The 27,196-nt window shown below is 35.5% G+C and overlaps 1 protein-coding gene across 1 annotated transcript; it reads left to right on the forward strand.

The window, feature by feature from the left end:
- Positions 1-6,300: 6,300 nt before the first annotated feature.
- Positions 6,301-15,429, forward strand: LOC110734988 (PE-PGRS family protein PE_PGRS30-like). Its single transcript, XM_021915107.1, has 2 exons — positions 6,301-7,950; positions 14,943-15,429. The coding sequence occupies exons 1-2, from the start codon at positions 6,607-6,609 to the stop codon at positions 15,114-15,116; spliced, it is 1,518 nt and encodes a 505-aa protein (XP_021770799.1). The 5' UTR covers positions 6,301-6,606; the 3' UTR covers positions 15,117-15,429.
- The last annotated feature ends 11,767 nt before the right edge of the window (positions 15,430-27,196 follow it).

Below are 27,196 nucleotides of genomic sequence, written 5' to 3' on the forward strand. Positions count from 1 at the left end.
GCCTGGGAGTGATCACTCGGCAAGGTGCCGGTTGTTAAATAAGCTCGGATGTCATCCATCCAAGTTGAGCTTCTATCAAGGATTCCAATAGGTTCTTCCTCAATGCTTCGTTTCTCCATAACTTCCCAGAAAACAGTCCTAGGAGTGTCACAGGAGGCCGAGGATGCCAGTTTAGAGAGGGCGTCCGCCTGGTTATTCTCGGACCTGGGTACTTGAGTTAGGTGAAATTCCTCAAGTGACCCGGCCGCCTGTCTTACCACCTGTAAATATTTAATCATGACCGGATGGGTGGCTTCATAATCACCATTGTATTGACTTACTATCAACTGTGAGTCTGAACAGGCGGCTATCTTCCTTGTCCCGGCCGCCTTGCACATGCGGATACCGGCCAGTAGAGCTTCATACTCTGCCTCGTTGTTCGAGGCTTAGAAGTTGAATCGTAGAGCATACTCATACTTGTCGCCTTCGGGCGAATGACATATGATGCCTGCACCGCAACCATTCGAAGTGGAGCTCCCGTCTACATAGACCTTCCAGACTTGGTCTAAAATTTTAGAATAAGAGGGCCGAGTCATTTCTACTATGAAATCAGCAAATGCTTGCCTCTTCACTGCTTTTCTTGGCTCGAATGTGATTTCAAGGCTCTGTATCTCTATTACCCACTTGATCATTCAGCCTGACGACTCCATGGTTGTCAGGGGCCGTTTGATCGGCTGATCTGTGTACACCACGACTGGATGCGCTAAAAAATAGGGCTTTAATTTTCTAACAGCCATAAAGAGGGCGAGGCCAAAATTTTCAACCAGGGGGTATCTTAACTCGACATTCTTCAAGACGTGACTGACAAAATAGACCGGGAGCTGGCAGTCGTCCCTCTCAGCAAGGAGGACGGCACTTAAAGCATGATCAGACACTGCTAGATACATATAGAGGACTTCTTTGGGCAAAGGGCTGACCAGCCTTGGTAAGGAGTGCAAATGTTCTTTCAGCTATCGGAAGGCCGCCTTAGCATCCGGCCCCCATTCAAACATAGATTTCTTTTTTATTACTTGAAAGAAGTAGAGGCATTTGGCGCCTGCCCAGCTGAGAAATCTCCCAGGGCCGCCAGACAACCTGTTAATTTCTGGACCTCTCGGACAGTGTGGGGCGACTACATGTCTATGACCGCCTGTACCTTCTCGAGGTTAGCCTCTATGCCCCTTTGATTGATAAGAAATCCGAGGAACTTCCCAAACTCAACTCCAAAAACACACTTCTTAGGATTGAGCATGACATGGTGCCGCCTGAGTGTGGTGAATGTTTCTCGGAGGTCGGCTAAATGGTCCGTCTGGAGTTTGGATTTCACAATCATATCATCTATGTACGCCTCCACATTCCTCCCAATTTGGTCAAAGAAGACCGTGTTTATCATTCTCTGGAAGGTGGCCAAGGTGTTCTTCAAACCAAATGGCATGACCGTATAACAGTATAATCCCTGATCTGTGACAAAGGCTGTTTTCTCTTGGTCCTTCTTCCACAAGGGAATCTAATGGAAGCCAGAGTAGGCGTCCATAAAACTCATTAAAGCGTGGCCGGCTGTAAAGTTGACCAGACTGTCGATCTTAGGCAATGGATAACTATCTTTGGGGCACGCCTTGTTCAAGTCTGTGTAGTCCACACAGATGCGTCAGGTACCATTCGGCTTTTTCACTAGCACAATGTTTGCAACCCAGTTAGGGAAATAACATTGCCGAATGAACCCTGCATCCAATAACTTTTTAACTTCGGCAGCAGCCGCCTGGCTTCTTTCTTCGCCATGGTTCCTTTTCTTTTGTCTGACCGGCTTCTTTTTCGGATCCACAGCCAGCTTATGTACTGCCAAGTCTGGACTTATACCTGGCATCTCATGTACCTCAAATGCGAAGATATCCTTGAATTCCTTCAAGAGTTGGTGAAAATCATCACCAAGCGCAGCAAGAGCAGTCGTCCCAACTTTAATAGTTCGGTTAGGACGTGAGTCGTCCAGGACGACGTCCACATGCTCATCAGTCGGCTGAGGGCGGAACTCGTCTGACCGCTCCTCGGCCAGTGATTGCTATCGTTTTTCTTTTCTCTCGACCTCCAGATGGGTGGCCTTTCTTTTCTTGCCGGTTGCTATTGGGGCAGGCTCGGCTCCCTTGATTTGCTCAAGGCAGTATTCTCTCCACTAGGGCCAGATGCCACCACGGGGGGCTTGATATCAGAGAGATAACATTCTCTGGCCATCTTCTAGTCTCCCCTTAGGGAGCCGACTGTTCCATCATCCCTCTCAAACTTGAGGAGCATGAGAGACGGAATGATAACAGCTTTTGAATTGTTCAGAGTGGGTCGCCCTAAGACCATATTGTAGGCCGACAGTTCTTCGACCACCAAAAATCGGACCACCATGTGACGTCCCTCCCCTTTCTCACCAAGGCGGACAGGTAGATACACTCGTCCAACTGGGTGGACGACTCCTCCTCCGAATCCTACTAAAGGATGGGAGACAGGATGCATGCTCTCAGTATTGTACTGAGATTAGTCAAGCATCGATAACTGATGAGGTCAGATGAGCTTCCGGTATCAATAAGTATTCGACCAACCCTTTGGTTGGCCACCTTGCATTCAATTACAATAGGGTCGTCATGCGGCCCCCTAACATCTCCCCAATCTTCCTTAGTGATTACAACCTCAAGAAATGAACTTTTGGAGATCCGTCCTTGCTCGACGAAGTTAACATCCAGACGCTTGATGTTGTCTTTGTTGGCCCGGATAGTAGGGCCACCTCCTGCGAAGCCGCCTGCTATGGTATAAATGGGCGCTTTGTCGGTGTCAGTGCTGTCGGCTTACTGTTGCTTCCTTTTGGCCGCCTGTTTCTATTTGGGGGTGGATTCCCCTTGGACTTCTTGACGTAGGAGTCAAGATCTCCTTTGTCTGCCAGGCGGTCTAGAAGGCGCTTGAGGATGATACATTCATTGGTTTCATGACCAATGTCCTTATGGTAGTGACAGTATTTACTTTGGTTCCGGTTGCTGACAGAACCCTTCATGGCAGTCGGCTTCTCAATAGAGAGTCGGTCTTTTATTTCATTCAGGATGGCATGGCTATCCTTGTTAAACTCATACTTGTGGGAGTATGGTTTAAATTTCTTCTTCTTCTTCTGGGACGGCTATTCAGAGGAGTCAGCTGCCCAGACTTCTTTTCTCTTTTTCTCTTCTTTATTGGCTGACTGCTTTGGCCGGTGTTCTCCTTTTTCGGACTTTTTGTGGTCCGACTTCTTTCCAACATTACAGAGGTCAGTTGCCTGAATGTAGGCGTCCGCCTCCATCATTGCTTCTTGGAGGGTGGTCACCCTCTTTTTGACGAGGTCGAATTTGAAGTTCAACCCGTCCTTCAGCCCTTTGAAAAACTCTGTATAGGCTACTTCATCAGGTATTCCTTGTATCTGACTTCTCATCAGATTGAACCTTTTGATGTAAGAGCGCAGTCCCTCCTTCTCTCCCTGCTGTATGGCCCCCAAATCAAGGGTGGTCTTCTTAGCAGGAATGTTCATTGTGAAGTTTGATGTGAACAAGTAGGCGAGGGTCTTAAAATTGTTAATACACCCGGCCGGCAAGTTGCCAAACCATTGCTCGGCGACTCCCTTCAGTGTGGCCGGGAAACATTTGCACCATGTGGCGTCATCCAATCCTTGGAGGTACATTAGGTTGGTGTATGCCATCATGTGATCTTCTGGGTTGGTAGTGCCATCATATGCCCCTACCAACACATTTTTTACTTTGGTCGGCTGGGCGGCCTCTATTATTTCCTTAGAGAAGACGGATTGCTGTTCTCCAAGTTTGAGCAACCTAAGTTGCCAGTCCAAAGGCTGGACATTCCTTGCCGCCTGTCCTCCAAAAAGAGTAGGTTGCATGAAATATTGGGATTGTGGGACGTATGGTTAAGGGACATACGGCGATGCCTGGTGCTTCTGGGAAGCAGGACGAGAAGAGGCGCCGGGCGTCTGGCTCTCGTAATTTGATTTTGAATACCTCATGGAGGTATTATGTAGGCTGTCTTGGAAATCAGAAGTAGAGGCTGACTCTGACAGTAGGTCATTCTTCTTCTGCTTAAGCAACTTTCGAGCATCAGAGTATGTTCTCTTTGACCCGTCCGGCTGAACATAACGGATGGGCTTTCTCTTCCCTGGGGAGGGAAAGTGGTACTTAGTTAGGTCGATCACTGGTTCCTCCCTTGCCCTAAGCTTGGGGTAAGGAGTCGCCTCCCGATCCTTTACAAGCTTCTTCCTCTCAGATTGGGAGGGTCTTCTGGCCGACTGTTCCTTTGGTGGAACAGTCGTCCTTTTGTTGATTAGATCCTGGATCTCCCCCTTGAAACTATTCTATTGATGGGGGCAGATCCCTCGGCCGCCTGTTGATGATCAAGCGGCTGGCCGGCTGGTTATTAGATCCAGTAAGGCAGTCTTCTCGTTCCATCCTTTTGGAGGGACGGGTGCGTCGAGCTCTTAAGGTCCCGTCAGAGGCCGTATGAGTCTCGACTTCAATTTCATTGTCAGTGTCCTGGTCCGTCTGAACCAAGGGATCATTCATGGGACGCTTGTCACTTAGAATCGGTACAGACTGTGATTCCATCTCGAAAGTACTCTCCCCACAGACGGCGCCAAAATGTTTTGGGGTTTTCTGGTGTCCTGCGATTGAGTTACAATTCCGGGACTGGTACCCTTGCGCCTGTACTTGCAAAACAACGGAGACTCCGGGTGGTGGGAGCTCCGCCTCCAACGATCAAGTTAGTACTTGTTTGTGGAGTAAAAAGGTGCGGAAAGTAAAGGGTGATCTGGTTCCTCTAGGGGAGGAGTGATCAGGAAGTGCAGTTAATCGCTAAGTCAGGTCTAGCAATTAGAAAGCGCGGATGTTTAGGTTTCTCTAAGCGAGAGTAATTAATTCTGAATAATATCTTAAATGGAGGCTTAATTTCTGTATTTATAGCCTCAGGATGCGTGCCCAATACTAGGTTTAGGTCAACCTAGGGCTGATTGGGCCTTTCTCGGAAACCGGGCCTTGGTGGCCGTTCTCCTGGTGGGCAGATAGCAGGCCACGTGGCGTGGCGCGATTGGTCCATGCTGGACTGATTGCTGCTTGACACGTGTCAGATCCTTGTTGGTCTATGTGGCGACACATGGCAGGACCTGATTGGTCCACGTGGCAGACAGTGATTGGGCGGGGAAAATCCCCTAATCAATCATCATCTCTGTTTTTTTAACAATTTGTTAATGTTTTTGCAAATAAATCCATTATTTAACTAATAATTTTACATTTATTTGAAATGGAACTTACATTTCTTCAGAATCTGTCTTCTCCGAAGTAATCTTCTCTGAAATGTTCATCTCCGAAGTGTTCTTCTCCGTTTCGATTCTACAAAGATAGCACCAAATATAGTAGATTTTAGTCATTTTTGCACAAAAAATAAGTGTAATCATAGTAGATTATGTTTCAGAACATAAAAGCGCAAATTAAAATTGAAAATCTAGGGTTTGTACACAAAATTGTACTAAATGAACAAATTTCTTACTCTTTTTTCTTGGAATGTTCTTGCGATTGAAGAACTTCATCGCCAATGTCAGACATTTGTAGTAATTTTGACGCAGTTTGCAGTATTTTTGAAGCAATTGGTAGTGATGTTGTTGCGATTTTTTGTTTTGTAGAGAGAGAAATTGATGACGAAAAGTTTCTGGATTTGAAATGGCGGTTTTGTATTTTTTTTTTATGTATAAATATGTGGGGTAGGGCGGTTAATTGCAGTAACCGTGGTTAGTTGGAAGTTACTGAAGGTAAATGTGGTTAGTGGGGTTAAAGGGTATATGGTAATTTAGGGGGGGGGGGGGGGGTAGGGAGCTATGCTTAAAGGGGGGTGTAGCCATTAAGAATTATATAAGATATGCCACTTGAATCATAGTGTTATATTGGCCCAATAATAAGGATTGATGACCAAAATTTTGGTTCTGGTCCTTTTGCTCAATTCAAGTAATGTAGTACTCTATAGAATATAAGGGTAACTCTAACTACTATTAAGGTAATTTGATCCGTTTTACAATAAGGCAAAAGTTAATGACTGTTCGAGGCGTCGAATAAGATAATTAAGACTAAAACTATTAAACTAAAATTAATACTAAATACACCGATCGACGCGTGAATTTGTCATGCATTTCCAAATTATTTAGGTAATATTTTAATTGTTTATTTAACGCTCCGAGAGCGTTCATTAGCAAAATCATTACGATTAACTTGATAAAAGTTCACTTTAATCGAGAATTTGTATTGGACATATGTTGCATCCGGCTCCGCGACCTTTGGGTGTGTGTATATACAGGCTACTACATCTGTCAAATTAATTCTCTCCATCCCTCCGAATCTTGTTCCTCCGACCATCACCGAATTCATGATCTCCTCCTGTTAATAGATCACATCAACTTCAGATCTTGTTCAATCCTTCATCATCTCAGGTACATTTTCAATTTCACTTTTACAATCTTGCATTTGATTTGGGTCTTCAACAATTCTGTAGCTCAATTTTGTTGCCAACAATTTATTACTGATCAAACAATACGCAATAATGAATTCAAATTACGGAAAGAATGGTATGAACAGCTTTGATTTCGATCTGGGTATTGGATCAAATCGTCCTAAATCACTAAATGATCAGAAAAACAAACCCAATTCATCTTATTCATATATGTCATCTGCAAATTCTTCGTTTACGCAATCTAAACCCGGAACCACAATGCCGTCATGGCAGCCTGGAAAGCCTTCATGGACTCATCAACCCGCACCGAGTAACACCGGGGTTGCTCGGTCCGAGTTGGGTGGTCCAAGTTCAATGGTGGGGGATATATTTGGGAAGAGTTGGAACTCTCCTGCACCTGCTGCCACTGGGCAGAGTGTTAACATTGGGGTTGTGAATAAGAACCCTAATTTGTTTGGAGATTTGGTGGGTGCTGCCTTGGGGCAGAACAAAAGTAGTAGTAATGTTCCTTTGAAGAGTGCTGCTCCTGTTAAGAGCTCGTTTTCGATGGGGGGCATGGCAGATTCGTTGCCAAAAACGAATAATGGTAGTGTAGGGAAGAATGGTGGTGGTGTCGGTGGTGCTGGTTTGGGTTCTTCCTCCCAGGGCTTTGGAAGTTTTGGAGGTGCAACCAATAGTGGTAATAGTGTTTATGGGAATACTGGTGTGAACAAGAGCTCGGGTATCGGTGGTGCTTCGGTAAGGGGTGGGGGTGGTGGGATTGGAATGGGAACGAATTCGAATAAAGACCCATTTGGTTCTTTGGTTGATTTTTCGTCGAAGCCAATGGGTGGTGGTAGTCTTAATGCGTCTTCTAAAGCTACTGCTTCTTCCTCTTCAGAGGATTTTGGTTTTGGGGATTTCCAAAATGCGTCGAAATCAAATACATCTGCGTTCCCGTCTGGAAACAGCAACTCCTGGGGATCTAATTCAGGTTCAATTCCACAAATGGATAGTTTTGCCCCTCAGAAGAATCCTGCACCTGTACAATCTAGTGGCGATTCATTTGACATGTTTTTTTCACCATCAGTCACTTCCGGTTTTAGTGGTGGTGCTGCAGCACCAGATAATGCTCCTAGTGGACAAGAGTTTTCAGGTGGGGATGATTGGGGTTTTGCCTCAGATTATGATGGAGGACATGATGGGAGCAGTATTACTGAGATTGAAGGGCTTCCGCCGCCTCCTGTTGGTGTTTCAGCTTCTACTGCAAAGTCTAAAGGCCTGGATAACTATAAACAGGGGCAGTTTGCTGATGCGATTAAGTGGCTTTCTTGGGCTGAAATTCTTCAAGAGAAAGCTGGTGAGGCTTCTGGAACTGTGGAGGTCTTGACTTGTAGGGCTTCATGCTACAAGGAAGTTGGGGAGTACAAGAAGGCTGTTGCTGATTGTACCAAGGTACAATTTTCTCCTTCAACTTGTTTTAGATCATATATTATATATGTAATGTTTTTCTCAATTTTACTTTCCTATATGTCTGAGAATGGCTTTAGTTATTCAGTTTCTCATCGCATTGTGAATCTTTTGGTCTGGAATGTCAGATTAATGGAAATATCTTGTAGTGAATTAGCAAGTGTTATATAGGCATACCAATCATATATAGGGTGATAATGACACAAGAACCCTGTACATGTTTGAATACTCAGGAAAATTGTTTAGACTTCTGATCTGAAATTAAAATTAGAGCAAGAGGTTGTTCACTATCTTGCAGTCTAAAGTGATCATCCTTATTATCCTCAAGAATGGTTTTGTAAGACTTATGCTAACTCTATGAAGCTTTTAAATGGACCATCAGGTAGAACTCATCCAGAAAAGCTTTACATTTAGGAAATTTTGTTAGAGAAAACCTTTTAAAGCAACTTTTTTGTCAGGAAAAACCTTATAAATTTTTTTTGGCAACTTAAAACCTGATTGTAATTTTTTTTGTTACAGACAACCAACACTCAGTTTCCGGCATTGACTTGGTCTTTTCCGGTGTTGACCTCCCTTGTGCAGGTCACATGCCTATTTTTTTACTAATCCCACCCCATTTCTTCTAATTTCTCTCTAAGTTCTCTCTTTCTCACTCTCTTTTTAGATTCCCACCATGTTTAAACCCTTATTCTCTCTCTTTTCTTCAAAAACACATTTCTGCCCAAATTATACTTCAAAATTATATCAAACAAACAGTCCCAAATTATACTACAAAATAGAATTCAATTCCATAATCAAACAAAAACCCATTAAAATTAGATCAAATTCTACCCAAAAAAAAAAAAAATTAAAAAAAAAAGAGCAAAACCTGGTAACGCCAAGGTAGATGGAACTACGTTTACCAGCAATAGAAGGCGGCATTTTACTAATCCTATCTTTAGCAGTAGACCCTCCTCTTTCTCTCTTTACTTTCTTCATTCAGATGTTGTCAAAGAATAAAAATGCAATATCGGTCGCGATCGCGGAAACGGTCACATTGATGCGGTAACGGAAATAATGCGTTAATCGCGGACTGTGTCACGGTCATCGCGGTAGAATTTTTGTTTTAGATTTTTTGAAGTATTAATTTATTTTTTAATAATAAAATTATTTCTTAAAACAAATTTTCAAATATACATTAATTTTCTTTGTCTAATACCTAGAAAATTAGAATATTATATTATTTATACAATAATATAAAATGGAGTAATAGAAACTGAAAACTAAAGTAAGTTTTACAAATAGTTAAAGTGTCAAAAAGAATGACCTCAGCTAGGATTAACAAAAAATGAGTCACGTGATTCCATTTATTTGTACAAGTATCTTGTCAAAGAAAAATAAAGAGAATGGTGAGGTCAACACTTTAATTTTTTAAAAAAAATTTGATGAGCAACATTTTATTTTATCAAGAACCGTCAGATTGTTGCCAGCTGTCCCACTATTCCCACCCATGACCCATCTTCACTTACCCCCGCCTTTCACCTTTACCCTCTTTCACTCTATCGAGCAGCCGGCAAGTCGGCACCAATGGATTTTGCCATGAAAATCTGATAAACCAACAAATCTAAGTTATTACTTGGGCGATCCGGTGGTTATCTGCCGGATGTCGCGGTCAAAACTCGGTCTTTTCTAAAAGGCCGTTACAAAACGGCAAATCTCGTAATGGTAGCCTGAAATTCCGTTACAAAACGTCCGCATCGCAACGTATCGGCCGCGATTTTATACTATGGATGTAGTTAGCGCAAATTTAAAAAAAGGGGCAAGAAACCCTAATTTTTTTTTTTTAATTTCTCTAATTTGATGAGTTGGCCACAAATTACACAACAATCTAATAGTTTCCTTGGTCAAAATCAATTTCCAAAAACAATAATTGCAATAAAATTAAACTACCTTGCTTGAAAGATCTTAAATTGAGAGAGAACAACTTGATGAGAGAGAAGATGTTGTAAAACAAGAGTGAGGAAGAGGTAAGTTAGAGGGAAATTAGAAGAAAATGGGTGAGAGTAGTAAAAAAAGAGGCACATGACATGCACAAGGGGGGTCAACGCCGGAAAATAGCAAGTCAATGCCGGAAACTGAGTGTTGGTTGTCTTTAACAAAAAAAAATTTACAATCTGGTTTTAAGTTGCCAAAATTTTTTTATAAGGTTTCTCCTGACAAAAAGTTGGTTTAAAAGGTTTTTTCTGACAAAATTTCCTTACATTTAAAAACCCGCAGCCTCTCATTCAATGTGTCTGTGTGTGTTGTGAAAGGTTTAAAAAATATCCTTAAGAATATAAACTATGCATGATGATCAGACTCTCACTCTAAAGCTTGAGATATTATCTAAATCTATTTACAATTAATCTATGGAGTAGAGTTTGACTTCAAACTCATGAAAAAGGTTAATATGGGGTTTCAGGAAGGGAATTGTACACACTACACAATTGTTTAGAGTGCACGGTGTCTATTACAACTAAGTTTATTAGCCAGTGAAAATAATTGTTGTAGTTGCAATCATGATAATGTTTAGGGAGTCAAAGAAGTGGTATCTCACCGGTTTTGCAACCATCACAATGTAGAAGTTAAAGTTTTGAATAATTCTAGAATCTAGGATCATTATTATAATACAGTTCTAACTCCGAAGTGTGTTTAAACATTCTTCATATATTGTACTTAAAGCTGAAAACTATAATTTGAGTCCATAATGTGAATTTCATGACAATCAATTTATATAGTTGCTTTAATAACAAAGTACTATGTACAATCAATAATGGCTAATTGACTTATAAAGTAATTTTAATGCCATAATTGCTGTTTATGTAATTTTAAGAAAAAAATTTGAGGATTGACATGTTGTATATGGGATGACCTTCATTTGATTACTTAATTACAGTTTTCATACAAAAATGCAAAGCTATTGTGAGTGTGCTGTTTGGTAGGAAAGCAGCAATGATAGATTTAGTGCAAATTTTGATTATGCCATTTTCTTAAATTTAATTCCTTCAGAAAAGTAATTCTCTATCCAATTTGTTCTTGTTAACTTAGGAATTACCTTATACAACATAAACCTGTAAATAGCCAAGAATTGTCTAATATTCACAAATAAAAGATTAGGGACTTTAAGTATAAAGGATATGGTTGAAGAATTCATATGGTCCTCATAGAGAAATGAAAAGTAACCCCTAATATGAGAGATTATCTCATAAAGTACAAGTACCTACAGGATTAGCCCTATTTTGAAGAACAAAGAAACAGATTCTTAAATCTAAGAACCTTTTCCGCAGTTGGAATGGAAGCAGCATTTATCTATTGTTTTGAAACCTCAGGTTTTAGTGAAAAAAAAGTGAATGATGTTCCTGAAAACCAGGACACTCTTACTCTGAATGCATTTTGAGTAGACTTCTCAAGGGTAGGAAGTTCATTTTGCAATTGTCCTCATGTCATAATGTCACATGTTAATCTTTTCATGGAGAAAAAATTGAATGCTGCTAGCGTTCCTTGGATAGCTTTAAAACTGAATAAATTTCATTGATGGAAGCTTCATCTTAATTTGTTTAGTTTTAAAGGTGGATTAAGAAACTGTACCTACACGTTGTGGCTTAGGGTTCTGATTTTTGGTTGACTTAGGACTTAAGGTGGCTTGAGGTTTGATGTGGTTTGAAGCAAGTAGATCCAGTAATACATTCCTATGTTTGATGGTATAGCAAGTTATTAAAGGATTCTTGGTCTAGGTTGGGGAAGCTTTCAAGGGATCAGATGTTCAGAACTTAAGATAGAAGTTGATTTGCAAACCTGGTGAAAATGGAGGATTGGCTTTTGGTTGTTTGGCAGTATTGTGACATTATGGCTATAGCCTATAGGCCTATAGTAACTATTATAAATGTTGAAATTTTCCAATAATGAGTGGTTTATACCATCCTATTAGTAATTGATAGGATTTCTAAAGTAGACTAATTTTATAATTTGAATGGAAAATAAAGATAAGTAGAGTATAGTTTTTCCTGATATCTTGGTGTTTGTGTTATCTTTCACTTTAGATTTTAAACGGGTTAATCTGATTTATTATGTTTTGTCTGATTGATTGTTTTGGGGTGTCAATAGCTTGGATTTTGAATTAATTACTAGCTAGTTACTCTATGTTACTTATTTGTTTGGTCTTCTTGCTTGTCATTGTTGTTAAGGTAGTTGGCATATATTTGTTGCTTACGTTATGCTGATTATATTGAGATGATGCTGTCTAAGAAGAAAAACAAGTGTAAAAATTGGAAAGAGAAAAGATGATTAGGGGAGATACCAACCTGCAAATGGAAAAAATGGTTTTAAGGAATCACATGTTCAGATTATATCATTAGAGCTTTTCTTGTAAATTTATAAAATAAGTCATCTCTAAGGTTGAACAAAATTTTCTTGTTTTGGATAATGGAAATAATCAGCCAACTTGGCTTTATAAATCCAAGCAACACACCTTATGACTCTTACTCCTCGTAGAAAGCAAAATAAATAACTGCTATAAGTAACTGTTTAGAACACATATTGAGATAACTTCCATAACCAACTGTGTTAATCTAATTGTTACCTTATTTTCATAAAATTCACATCATGCTTATCCAAAGCAGTTGCTGCTGCTTGCTTTGTTTATCTAAGATTCTAACTTGTGAAGGGAAAACACAACTCCACCAAACGCTGATGTTTGGATCTGAACTAGTGACCAAGTTGCTATTCCTTGATAAATTGAATTAAGCTCATGATTGTTGTATGCCTCTCCTATACAGATGATGGTAACAGTAATCTCATAATTTCATCCAGAAGTAGCCTTCATCTTTTAAGTTAACCAAACCGGGAAAAAAAACAGAAAAAAAAAAATTTAGATTTAGATTTATCACATGATCTTGCATCCTCCTCTTTAGCTATAGTGCTATACAGCTTTTTGTACTCCTGTCGTGTTACGGTGTAGCAATTTGGGAAGAATCTTGCACAGCCGTACCACTCATTTATTACACCTTTACTGGTTTACATTTTTTTATCACACTTTTTTTTGTAATGGTGCTTTACTTCATGATAAACCATTTTAGAAGCTATATCAATGAGGTGTTTTTTTTTTTTTGCTATTGGTTGATTATCCTTGAGTCTAATTACTTGACAGTCTTGAGACAAAAAAATGTATATATTTTTAAAATTTTTAAATTCTCTGTAGCCAACCTTTTAAAAGCTATGTTTTAATTCACTTGCTTTCCCTATTTCTATACTCATTTGGAGGATCAAATATCCAATAAAGGCTGAAAGCGTTGTGCAAAGTGCAAACAGAAAGATTTTTTTTGTGTTATCATGTTCATCTTTCAAAACCAAAAGAAAATTCTTTTTGATGCAAAGTTTCATCGCAGTTTATTCTGAAATAGCAATATTATAACATTAAAAATCACAGATCATAGCATCTTCTCTTGAAGTGTATTAGACATGCATAGTTTCCCTTTTTTTAACTAAGGAAATGGGATAGTTATGGGGAATATATTGGCTGAAGGATTGCATTCTTGTAGTGACTAGCTACCTAGATACCAATTGGGCTGTGTGCTATTGCTTTTATATGTCTCACACTTATCACGTCTAACTAAAACTCTTTGCTTATATTCCTGACAGTTGTAGTCCCATGCTTATCATCTCTTGCATGCAATTTTGGAAATAGTGTTGGAGAGAATTACTTGTTCTTGCATTATGATATGGCATCTCATCTGTAGCCTACTACTATGTATGCTAGAATAATTTCTCTTATTTTATTATGTAAGCTGACATAAATTTTGTTGGCGGTCTTTGATGTTTATGGATAATCTGTTTTTTTGTTTGATTGGTTAGACATTGGTCTTTCTGTATTGAATTTCTAATTTGGCTTCTCCAGTGAAGAGAGCTGTGTGTTTCTCTTTTGCCTTAAGCATATGAGGTCCTTCGTAGTTTTAATATGTGCTTCGGATTGGTATTTTCCTCCTTAGTGGTTTAATTTTGGTGGGTCCCCTTGTTTTCCGTCTTTGATGAAATTATTTTGTCATTTGAAAAAGAAATAACTTTAGTTTGTTCAGGACCAAAACATGATAGTCTTTTGTCTGACTAGCGGCTGCTACAACATTGAGTACTTTATCTATCTTATGAGTCTTATAAGTTCCTTCTAGAAGAATAAGGGAGAAGGATTACTTACATTGTCAACAACACCAATAAAGTCTTAGTCCTAAATTGATTTGGGGTCGACTAACATGAATCGTCATAAGGAACCGTCCGAAAAGGAAAAAGAGCATAGCAAGATAAGCGGTTGAATAAAACTTTGAAAAAAAAAAAGTGCGTAAAGTGAGAAATAAAGAGTATACAATTAGAGTTTTAAAAGAGGTAAGAGGATAAAACAAGAGGAAAAACATGTTTGTAAAAAAATATAAAGATTTGAGAAAGCTTTAGTAAGGATTACTTACTCTGTCCCCTAAAAAATTTCATTTCAATCAAATATCATCCCTAATTCCCATTTTACCTTTATCTTTCTATTTTTTCTTTTTTTTTGAGGAATTTATCTGCTTTTTATACACTTTTAATCAATCATATGACATTATCTTCCTATATTATTCACTTCTATTCAACAAAACTCCACTACAATTTTTTTTTTCTCACCGTAAATCAACCAAACCCCCCTATCTTATTTTTTTATTCACCTTCTAAGAATTGAGTGCAATAAGAAAATGTGACGTTTAATTAGGGACGGGGGGAGTAGTTTAATTGGTAGCCAAGACATCACATAAAGGAAATCTTTTTAGTTTTGAGCTTCCGTTGCAGTCATTATTGCATTAAAGTTGTGATTTGCTGAGCATGTCAAGGCGCAAATTTTCAAGTTAATTCAGCGTTATGGCTAACTGGTTTCATTGCAATTTTGATTTGGAACAATTTATCAAGAGCTTACTGGTCACTTCCACTGTTTTGTGATACAGGTCCTGGATCGTGACGGAGAAAATGTTTCTGTGCTGGTACAACGTGCACTCCTTTACGAGAGCATGGAGAAATATAGGCTTGGAGCAGATGACCTTAGAACTGTTATGAAACTTGATCCATCAAACAGGGTTGCAAGAAGTACCATCCATCGTTTGAACAAATTGGCTGATTAGAGAAGTGTTACAGATTTTATAGCTTACTCATTTGGTAGTAAGTTTTTATACCTATATGTTCATAGGGTTGTGACTATAATGTGCTATCCCCAAGGGGTGTAATACATCAAAAATGTCGCCCAGCAATGCATAACTTGCCTGGATCAGTTTCACGTGTATAATACTGTGATTTGCTGTATTGTTCAGTTGTTTTTCGTTTTGTTGCAGCTTCATTTCTTTGTGGGTTTGTACTTCCTCATACTGTTCAGATGTTAACTGATAAGAGTAATTTTGCTTACTACATTGATATTTACATTCAGATTTATATTCTCTATGGCTTTTGTTTAATCAATGGCGCGAGGTCCCCACACGCGATATGTTTATGATCTAGATTCAGCCTCCTAGGTTGATATGGGGCATAATCAGATCTTAGATTTTCAGTCAGATTCTTGTACAGTTAGTGAAATGCATCCGACAATAAGTGTTGCCAAATTTGACAAATTGTTTAAGGATAGAATTCATTTTAATTTAAGAACTGTGTGTAATGACTTATGGGAGGCAATTAAGAGGAAAAGTGGATATTTTTCAAGCCTTCTCCCTTAACCCACTTTTTTGATGGAGTAAATTGCTGTAAGAGTAGCTTTTTACTTGCTTCCTGTTAAGATGAAGTCAATGACTTACCCACTGATAGGCGACTTGGGTGTCTGGGTGCATTTATTCCGAATATATTTCATTACTATTGATTTAACAACTGTGTATTTGATAGGGTATCTATATGAAAACAGTGTTTATGTTATTTGTAGCTTTTGTATTCCATCCGTTGCTAATTGATTGGCCCATAGCCATATGTTACCATATTAAGTTTTGGTTGAGTGGAATTGATAAGAAATAAAAGTGGTGAAGCCCAAATTAATATTTCATATTTGTGAGAGTGAAGTTGTCACAATATTTGTGAGAGTCAAGTTGTGAATAGTGTAACCTCTGACGTTTTGTTTGTTTCATTATCTTTTTAACACATCTATGTTATTCTATGTCGAGTTCCTAATAGTGGTTGAATGGAATGGAAATGATAGAAACAAAAGTGGTTCTCTCAAGCGCCCATTCCTAATAATCCTCTTTACTATCTTACCCCTCAAACCTAATACTCCATTTGTATTTAAATAAGTGCATCATTTTTTTCATATGGAAATTCTCATATGTATTGTATTATTTCTCTCTTATCTATCAACCCCACATACTTGTTATTTTTTAAAATAAAAATTTGAAGAAATTTGGCAATAGCCCCTTACTATTTTTTTTTTTTTTTTTTTTTTCACCAACTACTTTTTAAACATCAAATTTTCCCACTAAATTGCTCAAAACCCCTTGTATGATATCACTATGGGCCCAACCCATGGATTTTTTTTTATTCACCCTATGTTATTCAATTTCTTAATTGCAAATTCAAATTATATAAACAAAACACAAAATTAAATACCTAATCTCCTAAATTAGATACCTAATTTCCTCAATTAGGGCTAATTATAAGATAGAGTACGAATTCACAATATAGGTTTTCAATTAAAATTGGAGCCTTGCTATTTAGTGATTAATTTACGAAAATGGGGCTCATTTGCATCAAATTCATATAATATGTCTTCGATTAGTACCAAAATTGATATAATCGTTAAGAAAATATTATTAATTATTGTTATGAATCATTACGATTAATATGTCAATTTGGGGGGTTTTCTTAACTTTAATTGTACTTTTTTTTCTAAAATATGAGTTATAATCATAGATTGAGCATATATATATTTATTCATTTTAAACTTAATTGATGTAAATTATGCTTAATTTAGAAAATCATCTCAATTTAAAAAATTTCTCAAATTTGGGATAAATCCTAAAGGAATAACAGATTATAATTGATACATATTTAGTGACTTGACTATCTTTTGTGAGCTTGGATTATATGTCGAATCTATTACCATATGCTTTTTCCTAACCCAATTTTAATGTTTTATTGAAGAAAGATGCAATTGAACATGAGAATTGAAGGAAGAGAAGGCACAATGATGTCAGACAAATGTTTAATAAACGCCGAGCCACAATAAATTACTGTGTAGCAGGCTTTGTTTGGAAACAAAAGTATCCAAATATTTACTCCACACGTGTCAGCCAAACTTTCCTTTTTTTTTATTTTATTACAGCCATTTCTCTTTCCTCTTTATTTCTCACCCAACTTTCTCTCTCTTCTGCTCTCATCCTCTTTCTGTTCTTAGCTCAATTTCTCTCTCTTTTGGGCTCAATTTTTCACCATTACAAATTCGATTTCTCAATTTTCTAGGTTTTAATCTACTTTTCGATTTCTATTTTTAATTTTTTGCATTTTTCTTTTAATTATTGAAGTTTGTTGAAGTTCCAAACGTATCAATGAAGAAGATTAGTACAAATCCACCACATGCAAATATGTTTTCTGAAGTGCTTTACGTTGCTTAATATCAGTAACATTTATGTGATTTTGCTATTGTTGAACTTTGATTTCTATTCTTGATTGCGTTTCTTTTGTCGTTTTTCAATACCTTTTTACTTGTAAATTGTGCAATGAAGAAGGCTAGTAATCTAGCTTCAAATAAATGATGGAGATCTATTATGCATTAAGTTATTTAAGTTTTGCGTATTATAATTTAGTTTCAAACAAATGGAGATCTAAGTTTAATTTTGCGAAATGCTGATGTATAGTAAAATATGGGTCACTTTTATAGTAATATGGGTCACTTTGTGAAAATATGGGTTACTTTTGAAATAAAAACAAAAAACTGATGAGATTTTGGATAATTTTTGTGAACATATGGGTCACTTTTGTTAAAAGAAAAAAGGGTCACTTTTGTGAAAATATAGGTAACTTAAGAAAGAAAAAAAAAACCACTCTGTATTACTGTTTACACGCGTGAAATGTTCGACGTACAATAAAATTATTTTAAATCGGGGGCATGCAAAAGTTTTTGATGATGTCATATAAGAGGGTTTGGGCAATCTAGTGGAAATTTTTTATGTTAATAAATATAATTGCTGGTAAAATAAAATAAAAAATATTGTAGGTAGTAATTTCTAAAACGACAACAATAGTAGGTGGTTATTGTCAAAATTCTTATATATTATCTTTGTCTCACCATAAAAACCTCATTCGTTTGAATAAAACATTCCCGCGTTAAATAAACTTTTATCAACTGATTATATACACTACCTTTTTTTTATTCATTTTATTTCAGTTGTCTACCTTCTACATACAATTGTTGTACTTATTTAAAATCGAAAGGAGTAATAATATTTACCTCTCTCTACTCACTCTTTCTCTCTATCTCTCAATCATTCACCTTTTTATTACATCCATCAACCTTTTAATATATCCACTTTTTCCTTATATTTTATATGTTTTACCGTCTCTCCTCTTCACCTTAATTGATGTGCAAATAGTATGTTAAGAATATTATGTAACATTCTTCTTCAAAAAAAAAAAAAAAAAAAAAAAAAAAAAAAAAAAAAAACCATTACATAACAAAGATAGTGTCAAATAACAACTAGAAACCAAATACTTTCCCCATTTTTTTTAGAAAAAATAGGTAAAAATAATCCCAACTTTGGGGTGTAATAAAAGCGAATACACCCCAAAATTCGGATTATTTAAAATAATCGAAAGTTGGGATTAATTAAAGCGAATACGTGAAAGTTGGGATTATTTTTACTAATTTTTCCCTTTTTATTTTTATTTTTTTATTGAGACGTTCTATAATCACATTTGCTAATGCAAAATTTTAAAAATAACAATCTCTATTTATCAACATTGCAAAATTGTAAAAAGTGGATATTAATAAAATTACATTGAGACGATTTAAACAAGATGTCACATGACACTACTAGAAATAGGGCAATTTACGACGGACGTGTTCGACACGAAAATCCGCCGGAAAAAACGTGATTTCAGAGGGATTTAAGTTCCTTTGGAACTTTCCGACGAAATTAGATTATCCGTTGGTAGCTTCCGACGGAATTATACAACATTCCGACGGATTATATAAAAAAAAGGGGTTTTAAAAACACGAAACCCTGCGCTTTCTCCTCTCCACGCCTCTTTTCTCTTTCTCTCTCCTCTCTTCTTTCCTCTTCCCCTCTTTCTCCTTCCTTTCCTTCACCTTCCTTCTCCTTCCATGGCGGCTCGGCGCCCCTACTCCTCTTTCCTCTCCCTCTCCTTCTCCTTCCTTCTCCTTCCATGGCGGCTCGCGCCCCTACTCCTCTTTCCTCTCCCTCTCCCTCTCCTTCTCCTTCCTCTCCTTCCTTTCCTCTTCCCCTCTTTCTCTTTCCTCTTCCCCTCTTTCTTTTCATTTTCGATTTGTTTTATTTGGGTTTCAATTCAAATTAAATTCAAGATTTTCATGTCAAATTCGACCATGAAAACTCTAGATCTAGAGTTTTCATGGTCGAATTTGACCTTGAAAACCCAATTTCAACGGTTTTTTTGGTCAAAATTAAGGTATGTGTCTTTTTTTTCTTCTTAATTAACTTGTTTATTTTTCTGATTTTTTTGAAAATTTATGGTGTTGTTGAATTATGGATTTTTTTTTTTTGGTTGGTTTCGGTGGTTGTTTTGGGTGGTTTCGGTGAGGTGGGTGGTGGGTTTGGGGAGGTGGTGGGAGGTGGGTTTCGAGGAGGTGGTTTCGGTGGGTTTTGGGGAAGTGGGTTTCGAGGTGGTGGTTTCTGGGTTTCGGGGAGGTGGGTTTCGAGGTGGTGGTTTCGGGGAGGTGGGTATGGTGAGGTGGGTTAAGTTGGGGAGGTGGAGAGGCGGGTTAAGGTGGTATGGGGGCTGCTGGGGGGGGGGGGTTCTGTGTGGGTGGTGGTTTGGGTGTGTGTGTGGGGGGGGGGGGGTGGGTAGTGGTCCGGGTTGGTGGTGGTGGGTGGTGTGGGCTGGTGGCGGGGGTGGGTATGAGTGGGGCTGTTTTTTTTTTTTTTTGTTTTTTTATTGACTTTTCCGACGGAATTTTCCGTTGGAATATACCTTTTCCGACAGAAATTTCCGTCGGAATATCTCCAATTCCAACGGAAATTTCCTTCGGAAAACTGCGACGGAATTTCAACAAAAGTCAAAAAAAGTGCCGACAGAAATAAATCCGTCGGAAGTTCCGTCGAAATGGACCTTTCCAACGGAAATTCCCTCGGAATATAGCCAAATTCCTAGAAAATTTAATGCGACGGTGCCTTCCGACGGAATTGTCATTTCCGACAGGAATTTCAGGGTATTCCGAGGGATTATTTTCGTCGTTGATTAGCAGTTTTCTAGTAGTGTGACTATATTAATTTTATCGCCACAAAAGATAATCAAAATATAGTTTATAAATAGTGCAAAAGTCAAATAGTGTCAACTAAAAGAACAAGGAAGTAAGTTATTGCCTAAAGTTATGTATCATGATTATTGGCCACCCGTTCACATGGACAAATACCAGGGGTTGTGAGCATAATTTACAAGAGCGGCTTGAGAGGTCTTGCGAACAAAGGAAGTAACTTATTGCCTAAAGTTATGTATCATGTATTAATTTATTGATTGTATAGACATGAAATAAATAATTTAATTCAAGTAATTGATTTTTATATTATGTAATTGTTTGTTGATTAATTAATCTTTTCTTTATTGATTAATCTTTTTTTTTATTGATTTATAAAAAAATATCTTTATTCCAATTCTGAAGACAAAGCAGCCTAGCTCTACTCTTTTTTAGGCGGACACTAGGTTATCCCCGTGCGATGCATGATTTAAATAAATCTTTCTTGTAATTTATGTTCTGTTGCATTACATTATATGAAAATTAGAATTAGATATAAAAGTAATTCAAATTACATTTAAGGAAAGTAAAAAAAATTGAAACCACGATCAAACGCCAAACAAATTAGGTATGTGAAACTATAATTTAGGAGAGAAACTTGGTTAATTGAAATTTATATAGGCACTCATGCATTGAAGTCAAAAGTGTAGATTAAAAATTAAAATAAAAAATCCATTAATAATTGATGACATCACACATATAATTAGAGGGAAATTTTTTAATGTGAGAATGACATGTAGGACAGTTTGAAGGTTAATGATGTCATCAATGTTTTGTTTTAGTAATACTTAATAGACTACATACTCTCCCATTTACTTATATAAGGCGGGCTTATATTAATTTTATCGTAAGACGGTCAATTTAAGGGTCACTTTAACAATTTTTATGGTAACTTTATTTTTAATCCCTAGCTTTAAGGATAACTTTTAGTTTATAATGAGCTTGATTGTATTTTAATGTATAATTTCTAATGGATACATGCTATAAAGGTTAATATGATTAATCTTATACTTCCTCCGTTCTTTTTTACTTGACCTGCTTTGACTTTTTCACTATTCACCATCTCTACTTTGAACGTCTTTTGTGAATAATATGTAAGGAAAAATATATTAATGTGGGGTCTTTTTAAATTCGTCTCAACAAGTACTATTGTAATATATAACTTATAAAAATTTTACTTAAAAAGAATTAAAGTTATTGATCGTTAAAGTTTTGCATTGGCAAGCATGATAAAAGAAACAGGTCAAGTAAAAAAGAACAGAGGAAGTACATTATAAGTGTTTTTTAAGGATAGAATTTATGTTAGGAAAATGATAACTTTAGAAATATATAAGGACAACTTTAAATAATTTAAAGAGTAACTTTAAACCGTCTTACAATAACTTAATGACAATCCGTCTTAATCAAGAATTTGTGTTGTAATTTAAAAGTATCTTTATTTATCTCATATCTCAATCTCATAGTACTTCCTCCGTTCTTTTAATACTGAACCCATAAGGGTCGGGCACAAAACTTTTGGTAGTGGGAAAAGAAAGAGAGAGAAAGATAAAAGTACAAAATTGCTCATGTAATTGTAAACATAAACTGAAGAATCAAGTAATAAAAAGTAAGGGTATATAAGGTATTTGTAGTGTGAACATAAATATTTGTTTTCCTAAAATAGATATGGTGCAATATTTGTTAAACTTCAAATGGTGTAATATTTAAAAACGGAGGAATTACATTTTATTATTTATAATCTCTCCCACATTATTCTTTATCATATCATATGTCTCTTTGCTCATGTAATCCCCAATTTGCCAATTTATCTATCTATGTTTTTTATATTTGAACTATCTATTTCATAGTATCCAATTTTACTAGAAACCCCATTTGAATTTCCCTTTAAAAATAAATGAATAGTATATTACTATCTCCAAACCAAGCTCTTAGAAATATATGCCATTCAAACTGGGTAATTCACTAATTCATCAATTGCAACCGATTATCGTACTTACTATACAAATAAGAAAATTAATATATCTGATTTAATTTGCAAATAACTTGAATAAATTTATTTGGATTATTTTGCTTCTTGGATAAAATGAGCAAATATGTCAAGCATCAATCCTATAATTTAAGGTTTATCCCATTTTTCTTCTAAAATCGTCCATAAAAAATCGTACCATACCATAAGTGTAGATAGAAAGCCACAATTTTACTTCTCAGCTCACAAATATTGCTCTAGGTTATGTCACTTCTCTTAATCATCAATTCTACTCAACCAAACTTATTTAATTAAAATATGACTATAGGGCATAAACAATTAGGGACAGAGAGAGTAAGATAGAGGATATCTGTTATTTGCGAGAATGAACAAACTAGCCTCGGTCTAAGCTAAGTGTATGGTGATGAGGATGCTGATGCTCAGAGTAATACTATGATACACTTAATAAATAGAGATTTTTTTTAGACAATTATTGTCCAAACATTTAAAAAAAACTCACTACTGTTATGAAATATTGTGTGGATATCCATTATCCTCCTTTTATCATTTCGGAATATTCTAGATCTAGGGTTTATTATTATCTAAGCAAACCCTTGTTATATTGTATGTATATATATCCCCCACTCTATGGAATAAGAGAGACTGATTTATTCTCTCCCCAATTTCTCTCCTATCTCTCTTTATTTTCTCTTCCATATTTAATACGTTATCAGCACCATTCTCTAACCAATCGGAAAATTTATAAGATCAATCTTTGGAGACGTGATTAATTGCTACTGCTTGAAAAGTGAAGAAATAAGATAAGTAATCAATTATTATCAAGGTTAGATATCAATCCTCACCGAGAGTAAATATAGGGATGTAACCATGTAAGTCCTTAATTTTCTTGTTGATATGCCAATTTGCTGCTGACAAACCATGACTGATGCATAATCTATTGTTTTATTGAATTGACTAAATATCTTGTTATACATATAATTTCATGATTATTATACCTAAATATTTCTATTGTATTAATTGATTCTTATTCTCAACGTATTGAGATTAAATATATTAATTATATATGACTAGAGTAGTTAATTCTCATATATTTTGATTTAACCTTTATTAAGGAAATTAGTTTACTGTTGTTAATGATTAATGGTTATCATTGATACTCTTTTATAATAAATCATTATATATGCTTTATTAGATGATGGTTGATATGTTGTACAAGGATTTAATGACTCTGTTTTTTTTTTTTTTAATTACTTCGAAAACGTAAAGTAGTTAATTCTCATATATTTTGATTTTTAACCTCTATTAAGCCTCTTGTTTATTAGAGATAAGAATTGCTAAAGTCAACTGTACTCTATATTTAGCTTGTTATGCAAAAATATTATAGAATTATATTGTTAAGATTAAGTAAAGGCTTCTTTTTATGTGAGACAATACTTCTAAACGTTAGTTCAACCCAAAGCCCAAGATAATGACTCGGAAATCAATTCTAATTTGCATCCTTAGTATTGACCAACTATCTATTTTTTACTATGTATTGATTGATGATAAACATAAAGCTAATTGCTTAACTAGTCAAGTGGTTACACTTCCTATTTTCTTGGTTTGTTGGGTAGCTACATATAGATAGATATAGCTTGTATATATCTCTAATATCTAGCACTGACTTTGTAAATTATCTTTAGAGTTTGTTATTTTTCCTTAGGTTTCGTTATACTCTTATAAGCCTAATTAAGGCCACATACTTATTAATAGAATAATTCAATTCTACTCTTATACTATGTTCATCTACAATTTTAATTGCTAATCTTTATTGGTTTTATTGAGGAATGAAATTGCATGATACCTAATACTAGTCATATTCGTATCCGTATTATTGTATTTATGACTATAAATCCATGATATTTGCACATCGATGAAAAATGGAAAAACTAGTAATTTTGAGAATAACTAATGGCTACATCAAGATTAATTATGTTGTATTTATGTAAGCATGTATGTATGCATATGAAGTTCTATAGCAATTTTGGCCAACCTTAACATCATATATATATCAAACGGTCTTGGAATACATTGCATTGGGTTATTTTTTTTTTTTTTTTTTTTGCAAAATACAACTATGTTAGTGTGTATATATATATATATATATATATATATATATATATATATATATATATATATATATATATATATATATATATATATATATATATGTATGTATGTATGCAATTTCATGTAGGGTAGTCATTAATAATCAAGATTGTTGTATATATCATGAATTTACTCACCCAGTGTAGGATCAATCCCTTATTTCTTGTGTCCATGCAATTGTTTGTTATGTAATGTGTATTTGTGAGCTAGGATCAGTTTAGTCTGTGGCAATAATATATAAGAAGTTGACAATGCATTGCTCAGTTTTATATATAGTCCAGTGATCTTATTAATTGATTAATGCATGCCTTCAATTTGACCCTTCTAATTTTGCTTATATGACTCGCATTAAACTAAAGCAAACAGACGAAAAATGTCAATAATTATGTTTAATTGTGTATTACTAATCTTGTTATGAGTTTTTATTTTTGCAAGCCTTCCTTCTGTACATGTAACTAACCTTATTCATTATTGAATAAGTAACAACTTTTTCAAGATGCCGTAATGATTTATGATAAAAAAAAAAAAAAAAGAGTATGCTATCTTCACTTATATCTATTTGATAGATCTTTTGTTATGTATTGTTTATATGTTTGGCTTTATCTTTGATGATCAATATCTAAGTGCTCATATAGTCCTTTGTGATGGCTCTTTCTCATTAGTTCGATATTATATATGATATTAAACTATAGAGTTGCATAACTAGACCTAAATGCATAAGGAAAGCTATCACACAAATATGTATATCTTTTATCACACCCTAGTAATGTAACAGGGAAGGAAAAGAGCATGTGAGGCATATGATTGGCTTGTATAAACTATCACAAAGTAATAAAAATATAGGTTAAAATGGTTGATTAATTCAACCCTAAATATACTCATTCAATTCCCTGAAGTGAATGTGAGATTGATTGATGGTAAGGATACAATTATCTAAGCATGTTATTGCTAAAAGGAACACGTTACTTGATACATGACATTGCCAATAGAATTTATGGCTTAAAAGGTGTAGAGATTTTAAAGGTTGTTGGATTGATCCCATACCCCCATATGCAAGGATTAGGGGGAGATAGTAATTATTTCATTATTTTATGTAATCCTTGCACATATATAATAAAAAATATATTGATGGTCAGTTTGGTACATACATTAACTTAAATATTAACGTTTTATTTAATAGAAGTTGCCACATGTTAATTAATATATTTCAAAATGATACCATCCTGAAGATGGATATGAATAGATGTCATTAGCTATATACCAAATGTAAATGCTCTAATTAAAACTAATGTCCCAGAAGAACAACAAACATCAATTTCTAATGAACCTAAAGCACGCCTGAAGCGTGGTATTTCAATAGGTTCTAAAATAAAATATAAGAATCTTAAATCAGGAAAAGAGCAATTATTGACAATAGCAAATTTGAGGAAGTAATGCATTTTGATAGATCTTTATAAGAGATTATATTTAGTAAAATGGATATGTACCATGATTATATAGAGTACTCTATAAGAGTATAGAATTATCTAACAAGCTTAGCATGTATCAAGATTATAGTCAAAGCTCCAGCAGAGTATAAAATCTTGGATCAAGTATTAGTTGATTGTCTAGCTAATAATATAAAGAAACACATGTTAGTGTTCTAATATCACATCATATTATGTCTCATAAAGTGATCACCAGTGTTGGAAAACTAACCATGATATAAATTTAGATAAACGATTGGATGTGATAATTAAATTAGGCCATCCGGGTTCAATAAATACCCGTTATGGAAACCTGAAGTTCATTTGATAATGTGCTAACACTCTCTTAATGTTAGATATATGAAATGAATTGAATGGCAAGACATAACATTGAGATTGAACTATATTTGGATTGTGATTTTTAATAATTTGTGTTGAAGAAAATTTTAAGAGATAATATATTCATTTTGAATAAATTTTCATACGAAAGAGTAATAGGTGACTAGAAGTTCACCAGAATAACTTATATGTTGTCACATGTTGGTGACCAGAAGCTCACCAAATACAAGTTGTATGTGGAAATTCTGAATATTTAATTAGTATCATACTATCAAGGTTTCTAGTGATCTAGAAGATCATCACCTAGTAGAATTACAATCAAGTTTATATTTGTATAACAATTCTATTGATTGGGGCTATTGTATGTCAGCACATAAGAAATAGGAAAAGAAGAAAATTCAACTGCACAACATATGTCTCCCCATTGATATTGAATTATTGATCTCCTGAAGAAAACAAATTATGAAAAATATAATAATAAATACATATGCGTTATGCAATGCATAGCTAATGAAGAAATGATTTTTCTTTAAAATTGCTCTCTAGAAGAGATAAAAGCCTGTTAAATTTAATTCTCCTGAGAGATAAGTTTTCTTGATTATGATCCTCCCATGAAATGAATTTTATTGCAAATTTGTATAATAAGTTGGTATAGAATTAGACGCCCCTATAAATAAGATATTTTATCAACTTAGGGGGAAAAGAATTAGCAAAAGTTGGAAAAATCGGAAAATATATAATTGATGATCCCTATAAAGGTTGTTTGAAAAGTTATATGCCAACTTTTGTCTATATATTATCAAG

The sequence above is a fragment of the Chenopodium quinoa genome, unplaced genomic scaffold (genome assembly GCF_001683475.1).
Source record: "Chenopodium quinoa cultivar QQ74 unplaced genomic scaffold, ASM168347v1, whole genome shotgun sequence".
NCBI lineage: Eukaryota > Viridiplantae > Streptophyta > Magnoliopsida > Caryophyllales > Amaranthaceae > Chenopodium > Chenopodium quinoa.

Coding starts and splice junctions, on each gene's coding strand:
- LOC110734988 (XM_021915107.1), top strand. CDS start 6,607: ATGAATTCAAATTACGGAAAGAATGGTATGAACAGCTTTGATTTCGAT. Junction 7,951..14,942: donor CTGTTGCTGATTGTACCAAG/GTACAATTTTCT, acceptor TTTGTGATACAG/GTCCTGGATCGTGACGGAGA.